The sequence below is a fragment of the Argentina silus genome (genome assembly GCF_951799395.1).
Source record: "Argentina silus genome assembly, chromosome: 2".
Classification (NCBI taxonomy): Eukaryota; Metazoa; Chordata; class Actinopteri; order Argentiniformes; family Argentinidae; genus Argentina; species Argentina silus.
Window position 1 is genome coordinate 4,997,096 of NC_139656.1, and position 8,033 is coordinate 5,005,128.

At 47.3% G+C, this 8,033-nt stretch overlaps 1 protein-coding gene across 1 annotated transcript in view; it reads left to right on the top strand.

Moving 5' to 3' along the window:
- fat3b (FAT atypical cadherin 3b) overlaps positions 1-8,033 on the top strand; it is a gene marked incomplete at both ends in the record, with an annotated part of 50,802 nt that overhangs the window by 24,275 nt on the left and 18,494 nt on the right. Inside the window, 11 exons of the mRNA XM_083694666.1 lie at positions 351-701; positions 812-985; positions 3,969-4,499; positions 4,655-5,019; positions 5,233-5,386; positions 5,535-5,642; positions 5,835-6,018; positions 6,268-6,488; positions 6,720-7,172; positions 7,427-7,561; positions 7,701-8,033. The exon at positions 7,701-8,033 is cut by the window's right edge and continues 70 nt beyond it. Of these exons, the coding sequence (XP_083550792.1) occupies positions 351-701; positions 812-985; positions 3,969-4,499; positions 4,655-5,019; positions 5,233-5,386; positions 5,535-5,642; positions 5,835-6,018; positions 6,268-6,488; positions 6,720-7,172; positions 7,427-7,561; positions 7,701-8,033 (3,009 nt within the window). The remainder of the gene's footprint in view (positions 1-350; positions 702-811; positions 986-3,968; positions 4,500-4,654; positions 5,020-5,232; positions 5,387-5,534; positions 5,643-5,834; positions 6,019-6,267; positions 6,489-6,719; positions 7,173-7,426; positions 7,562-7,700) is intronic.

Sequence of the window (8,033 nt, forward strand, 5' to 3'; positions counted from 1 at the left end):
AACAGTGGAAAAGTGTTACAGTGCCTTCGGAAAGTATTCAGACCCCTTCACTTTTTCCACATTAATTTGTTGATGACATTTTTGCATTTTAGCTCATTTTAAGAGTGTCATAGCAAAGTCTGAATACTTATGTATATGAGGTATTTCTGTATTTCAATTTGAATAAATTGACTAAAATTTCAAAAAACTTGTTTTCACTTTGTCATTCTGGGGTATTGTGTGTGGATTGATGGCAAATTCTTTTAATTGAATCCATTTTAAATTGACTCTATAACGCAACAAAATGTGGAAAAAGTGAAGGGGTCTGAATACTTTCCGAAGGCACTGTATGTGTTATTGTTGATCTCCAGGTGTGGGACGGCCGTTTCTCCGGCACAGCGTTGATCACGGTGCTCGTCCGTGAGGCCATGGACAGCGGCCTCCTCTTCTCCCTCCCCCGCTACACCTCCTCCATCCCGGAAAACAGCATCAACGTCACCAAGGTGACTGTCGTCAATGCCGTCGGCCACCGCCTTAACGAGCCGCTGAAGTACGCTCTGTTGAACGCAGGCGGGCGGTTCACAATCCGACCGACGTCGGGAGTGGTCCTGACCACAGGTGTTCCGTTCGACCGTGAGGAGCAGGAGAGCTATGAGCTTGTGGTGGAGGCCAGCCGGGAGCACGACCGCCTGAGGGTTGCTAGGGTTACAGTACATGTACAGGTGTGTACTAGTGTGTGTGTGTGTGTGTGTGTGTGTGTGTGTGTGTGTGTGTGTGTGTGTGTGAGTCAAAGTGCATTCCCTTCTCTTACCCACACCGTGTCTCCCTACAGGTGGAGGATGTGAATGACAATGCTCCAGAGTTTGTGGACCTGCCGTACTATGCTGCTGTGCAGGTGGACGCTGAACCAGGGTTGGCCATCTTTAGAGTCTCAGCCACCGACCGGGACACTGGCCTGAACGGAGAGGTGACCTACACCCTCAAGGAGGAGCACAGGAACTTTGAGGTGAGGGTTAAAGGGATGGTTCAGCCTATTTTCATGATTAGGCGAAAAATCTTTGCAGGTTGTCCTCATAGGCCAGTAGTGAAAGCCTCTCCGGTAATGCATTCTCTCCGTTGCTACCGGCAGCACAGGCTAACAGTTAGACCAAAATCTCGTACGAGAAACTTCAACAACCATCGCTTTAATCTGTCCCCCTCTCAGTTAAAGGGGTAGCACTTTACATTACAGCTCAGAATAAGTGGGTAATAACATGGTAATAACCATGTTACTTACCAGTAATTACTTATAGTTACCAGTAACAAGGAAGACAATTGCATTGTTAATACAAGGTAAGTTGGAATGTACTTTCCATTCCATGTAATTAAGATGCTTTAACGCAGAAGGTAGTTACAATGAAATAAGGTGGTATCAGAGCTGGAAAATGCTATATTACCTGTATGTTCTAGCCTAGTACCCTGTCTTAACCTCACAACTAAGACCATGGTAACTCAGTCAGTCACTGAAAGTAACACAGTAATAAGCTACCCAATGAGTCTGATACACTATGTTTATATGGATGATTTCCATGCAGTTAATGTAAATGTACTCTGCCCTTCACTGGGAAGCTGCTTCCTGTCAGGGGATCAGGTGCAATTGTTGTTTTCAATAGAAGAAGAGCCAGCTTCCTGAACAACTGTGATACAAAACCCATAATTAAAGTACTGTTTACCTTATGTTTGATTCATAAAATAATATGTTACAGGGCCCCCGCTAAAGAGCACTAAGTTTTGGTAATGTCGTTCTGCAAAGTTTCACTTAGTGTGAAGGCGGAGAGGCAGAGGGCAGGTTGGCAGTGAGTGGGTGGGGTAGTAGAATAATGAGATGAAGATATGCCATGAAGGTGTGCCATAATGACTTTTACGTAGTTTTATGTAGACATGGCAACATTGGACAATGTACAGAACGCTTCACACAGGAGGAGATGGATATCACCCTGCGTGAGGTCCAAAACAATCACCACAAACTTTTCGCCGACCCTTACAACCCCTCCACGGGCACATGGGAGGAGGTGACGGTAGCTGTGACGGTAGCTTCGTCTGGGGTCACTAGAACTGCTCTCCACTGCAAAAGGCGTTTCAGTGACCTCAACCGAAGAGGGAAGAAGAAGCTTGCAGCCAGCAGACGGGAGGCAAGGGGTCCATCCAAGGCCCACTCCTCACACCAGACGAGGAGGTGGCTGCCTCTACCCTCACGGCTGAGAGCGGGGAGGTGTTTGGAGGGATAAAGGCAGGAATACCATCAACCTCAGGTAATGTAGGTCTATCCTCTCATTTTCATGTGATTAAGTGACAAAATCAGACTGAATTAATCCACCCCAGAACTTTCTACAGTAAAAAAGTGATTTAACCAACAAAGAAAAAGTGGGGACATGATGCTGCAGCATGATACTGAATAATGCCACCTCAGCCCGGCACCTCAGCCTCACTCTAATGAAGCTATTCGTTCCATTGATTCATATTCAAGCCCCATGGTTGGCCAAATGTTACATGGTTTACAATATTCATATTAAAAGGAATCCGTTTTGCGCCAGCAGGAAAATAGAGCCCCACCAATTAGTATATACATGTTTTATTCAAATCATCCGTTTCCATCCACAGCTGCTGGGAGTTCTCGGGCCTCTGGATGGATGGCAGAAGCCTGCAGGAGAGGGAAGGGACAGTGAGCGCAAGGCACCAAGGAGTGTGCCGCGCCCCTCCAGTCCAGCCTGGCAAGAGGACATGGAGGCAACTTTCCTCCAAGTCCAACAAAGTTCGGCACGATACCGAGGGAGCTGCACTGCATGCGCGACTATCAGTGAAGGACCGAGATCCAAAAGCTTGCCCTGCTCGCTGACATCATCAACAGTCAGTGGATTTTGGCCCTTTCGGTCCTCCGCTGCGCCCCTCAACCACGCTGATGGTGCCGACGTGGTCAAGCCATCTCCTGGGCTGGCTGTCCTTCCCTACTTGAGCGAGCGAATGCAGATGACACGCTCCTCGTCCGTAGTTGTGGGGGTTATGTGTATCGTAATGGTCCAGGTCTTTAATGGATAACCATTATCTCCTATCAGACACCCACCCAGAGTTCCCCTCTGAAAGGCTGTAGGAAGACTGGAGTTAGACAAGATAAATTAATCATGCAGTGAGCTAGGGTAGTTTGCATTTATTTTTGAGTGACATAACCACTTGCATTGCAAACCACCTGAATATTTATGGAATGGTAAACCTTGTAATTCATACATTGCGTGATGGAGCATGCAGCTGCACATGAGTGCAGTCGATGGTACTGAGAACATCTGGGAGTCCATGCCCATCCAGAACCCCCTGCTTGGTCTGTGCTTGGCCAGCGTTGGCTTGCTGACCTAAGCATGACGTGACATGGTTTATAGTAGATCCGACAGCCGAATGGGAAATCCCAGTGATCGACCCCTGAGGTTCTCTGAAACGAGCCAGGTGTAACAATAATATGGAAACAAGCATCTTTCATAGAAAATAATTAAGTCGAAACTACAGTTCACCTTACCTTGTAATAACAAGGTAATTGTCTTTCTTATTACTGGTAACTATCAGTAATAACTGGTAATAACCATGGTTATTACTATGCAATTACCCACTTATTCTGAGCTGTAATGTAAAGTGCTACTGTTAAGGGTGCAATCTGCTGTTTCATATTTAGTCAAAAGTCCTGGGAGTACTGAAGATCTTTGCAAATGTACCATGAATGTACAAATGTACAATGTTTCAAATGTACCATGAAAGTGTATGTTGGTACTACGTTTTTGTATAATGTTTTGGTTTATTTTGTGTGTGTGTGTGTGTGTGTGTGTGTGTGTGTGTGTGTGTGTGTGTGTGTGTGTGTGTGTGTGTGTCTCTGTGTGTGTGTGTGTGTCTCTGTGTGTGTGTGTGTGTTTGAGTATCAACTATTATTGCATTTCATCCAAATAACATGTTATCATATCTTATCTTAGGTGGACCCTCTGACAGGAGAGCTGACTCTCAAGAGGTCTTTTGAGGCGGACGTATCCAACGTAGAGTACAAGCTGGTCGTCGTGGCCCTGGACAGCGGCTCCCCCTCTCTCTCCAATGAGGTAGAACTTCCCGTCACGATCGTAAACCAAGCCATGCCCGTGTTTGACAGGCCCTTCTATGACATCACAGTGATGGAGGACGTGGGCATGTCCACCCCTGTCCTCAGCATCAACGCCACCAGCCCACAGGGTCAGAGTGTCATCTACACCATCATGGATGGTGACCCCTCCCTGCAGTTCGACATCGGCTTCACCACGGGAGTGATCAGCGTGATTTACCCATTAGACTACGAGACCACGTCATACTACCGGTTAACGGTGAAGGCGACGGACACTCTCACAGGGGCGAGGTCAGAGGTAGACGTCGGTATAACCGTGCTGGACGTCAACGACAACACGCCACTGTTCCAAAACACGGCGTATTCTGCCGTGCTGGCTGAGAATTCCATGGTTGGGACGACTTTACTGCAGGTGAGTGTTTGTGAGCATCCAGCTCTAGTCAAAGTAGACACTTTCATCCAAAGTAACGTAGAGTCCCTTTTTATAAACTTCTCGACTCGAATGCAATTACTCTAAATTGCTCTGAATAACAGTGTCTGCTCATTCGAATCTTCATCTGTATGCAGGTCCTGGCATTGGACAGGGACTCAGATAAGAACGCGGTGGTGCTTTACCAGATCCTCTGGGACGCATTCAACAGCACAGACTACTTCCACATCGACAGCAGCAGCGGATTGGTCCTCACCGCCCGCATGCTCGACTACGAGGTTATTCAGAGATACGTCTTCATCGTCAGGGCAAGCGATAGCGGAGAGCCTGCCCTCAGTAGTGAGGTCACAGTCACGGTAACGGTCACTGACACCAACGACAACCCTCCGAGCTTCACCCCATCGCTGTATAAGGCCTATGTGAGTGAGCTGGCCCCCAGGGGACACTTTGTGACGTGTGTGCAGGCGTCCGACGCAGACAGCGGTGATGCTGACAAACTGAGGTGTGTCATTATCATAATCAATTTGATTGCGAAATTAATATATTTACATGGGGCCTTAACCTAATGAGAAAAACATTGATGAACTCACAGCACATCCGTGACACACTTTGGGAGGATGATGATGATGACGACGACGACGACGATGATGATAATAATTCTGATCGTGATAATGATTATTTGCATTACTATCTGCTATGTTTCTATGTACTGTAGGTACAGTATTCTGTCTGGTGATGAGAGGATGTCATTTGTGATGGACACAGTCACGGGGGTCATCTCTCTGTCTAACCAGCGGAGACAGGGCATGAAGCCCTCCTACAAGCTCAACGTGTCCGTGTCTGACGGAGTCTTCACCAACACAGCTCAGGTCGTCATCATCTTCAAGTTGATTTTATTTTTCTTACAAAGTTTTACTTTTCTTGTTGCCATTGTTTTGTCTGTTTCCTGATTTGATCAGGTGATCAGCATTTACAGTTCTGTGATGATGATGATGATGATGTGAATCTTCTCTTCAGGTGAGCGTGCGTGTGCTGGGGGCTAACCTGTACAGCCCAGTGTTCAGCCAGCGCTTCTACCTGGCCGAGGTCAGAGAGAACGCACCTGCCGGGTCAAAGGTCATACAGGTGAGGGGGCTTGAATACATCCATGAGTTATATAACAATATAACAATATAACAATATATAACAATGTCATGGAAACATCTGTGAAACATTTTCTTCATTTCTTCAATGTATTATTACATAGTACATAGAGTATGACATGAAAGATAAGATTGTGTTTTTTTCTCTTGTACAAAACAATCGGTCATCTTCCAGGTGCGTGCAACAGACGAGGACTCTGGGTTGTTTGGTCAGATCGCCTTCTCCTTCATGAACGACCTGGGGAAGGCCCAGTTCAGCGTTGACCCAGACGGACTCATCACCACCTCTATGGAACTGGACCGGGAGAACCCCCTCAACAAGGACATTGTGCTGACACTTATGGCTCTGGACGGTGGAGGTACTGAGAGTGATTTTATCTCTCTGTAGCAGATTTTCTTTTTTTATTGAAGCAACTTACAGTTTATGCTCTTTTTTTATTATCTTTAACATTTATTGCGTAAAATGTCCTTGGGATCTGGAAGAACAGAATGTGTATGTTCTAGTGTAGGAAGAGATAGCTCTGGGAGAAATACTAGAATACTAGAATACTAGAATTAAATTGCTCAAGCAAGCACACTGATCAAATGTATTATTGTCATTATCCTAGGCCGCGCATCCTTCTGTACGGTGCGTGTGATCCTGGCTGATGAGAATGACAACGCCCCTCTCTTCCGAGCGTTGGAGTACCGGATGAGCATCAAGTCCAACGTGGCTAAGGGCTCTCTAGTCACCCAGATCCAGGCCACGGACCCTGACGCCGGGCCCAACGGGAGGGTCAGCTACTCCCTCTACAGTGAGGCGCGGCTGCCCCTGGTCGACGTACTGGAGGTCACTGGGTTTACATTGATCTCACCTTCATTTTACCAGGCTGGCCTCATAGACATCTTTCCAAAATGAACTGCTATACTTCAATATAATAATATATAATAATAATAATATAGTTATAGATTAATTACTTTGAATGAATCTCCTCACATGCAATTATGAACGCACTGACATTGTATACATCACATTAGTTTATGAAAGGTGTTTTACAAATACTGTTGTTATTATTATCAGGTGGAGCCAGACAGCGGGTGGATGGTGACCAAAGGCAGTGTGGACCACCTCCAGGGGACCGTCCTGTCCTTCTTCGTCAAAGCCACCGACCGAGGCTCACCTGCCAAACACTCTCTGGTGTCAGCCTTCATCCACGTCCTCCCTCCGGAGGCCTTTGTTCCGTCCTTCACCCAGCCACAGTACTCCTTCACCATCCCAGAGGATACCCCGGTGGGCACAGCCCTGAGCTCCGTGTACCTGGGGCCCGGGCAGACAGGAGTCTTTGTGGTGGTGGGCGGGGAGACCTGGGAGAGTAACCTGGGAGGTACGTTCCTGGTGGAGAGAGATACTGGGCTGCTACGTCTGGCCGAGGCTCTGGACTACGAGCTGGTCAGCATTTTCAGATTTAAGGTGTTGGCTACCACACGCCGGGACCTGATTGAGTCTATATCCACTGTGGATGTGGAGGTGAAGGTGAGTAATCAGTTCAACGTTAGAGGCGTCATCATTTCTTTTTTCGATCAGGAGCTTCTGGTTTCTGACCTCAAATAATTAAAGAGGCAGTCTGGGATTGGTACATACATTTTTCAATTTTGAAATGAATGATATATTGATTCTTGAAGAATATAACTCATAAATGCCTCATCAGCTTACTTTAACTCTCTGTCTCATCAGTACCAATCCCAGATTGCCTCTTGTTTAATTATTGATGCTCTGTCTCTACACAGATTCTGGACGTGAATGACAATAAGCCCTCGTTCGAGACCAACTCGTACATTGCCATGGTGATGGAGGGCATGCCGGTGGGTACCAGGGTGGTGCAGGTGCGGGCGCTGGACCCAGACTGGGGCTCCAACGGACAGGTAGACGACCCCCATGCTTTTTCTATTTACTTTACTATCATCTATATGTTCATCCGTGTTTTTCCTGTTGTTTTACTTTGTTGTGATTGTTGGAAGGGGCATTTAAAAACACTTCATTAATATAATGTTGTATCACCAGGTCACCTACAGCCTAGGTCCCCCACTCAACCAGAACCAGGAGTCCAAACAGGACCAGGCTTCCAGCGGTACCACCACCACCTCTACCACTACTAGTGCTGTGTTTGCCATCGACAGTAAGACGGGCTGGATCACCACTCTGGGTCTGCTGGACCACGAGGCCGTCCCCAGCTACACGTTTGTGGTGGTGGCGTCTGACCTGGGCGAGCTGGTGTCTCTGTCCTCCACCGCCGTGGTCACAGTGTCTGTGGCGGACGTTAACGACAACCCTCCTCAGTTCGAGCGGGAGTTCTACCGAGGGGCGATCAGGGAGAGTGACCCGCTTGGGGAGGTG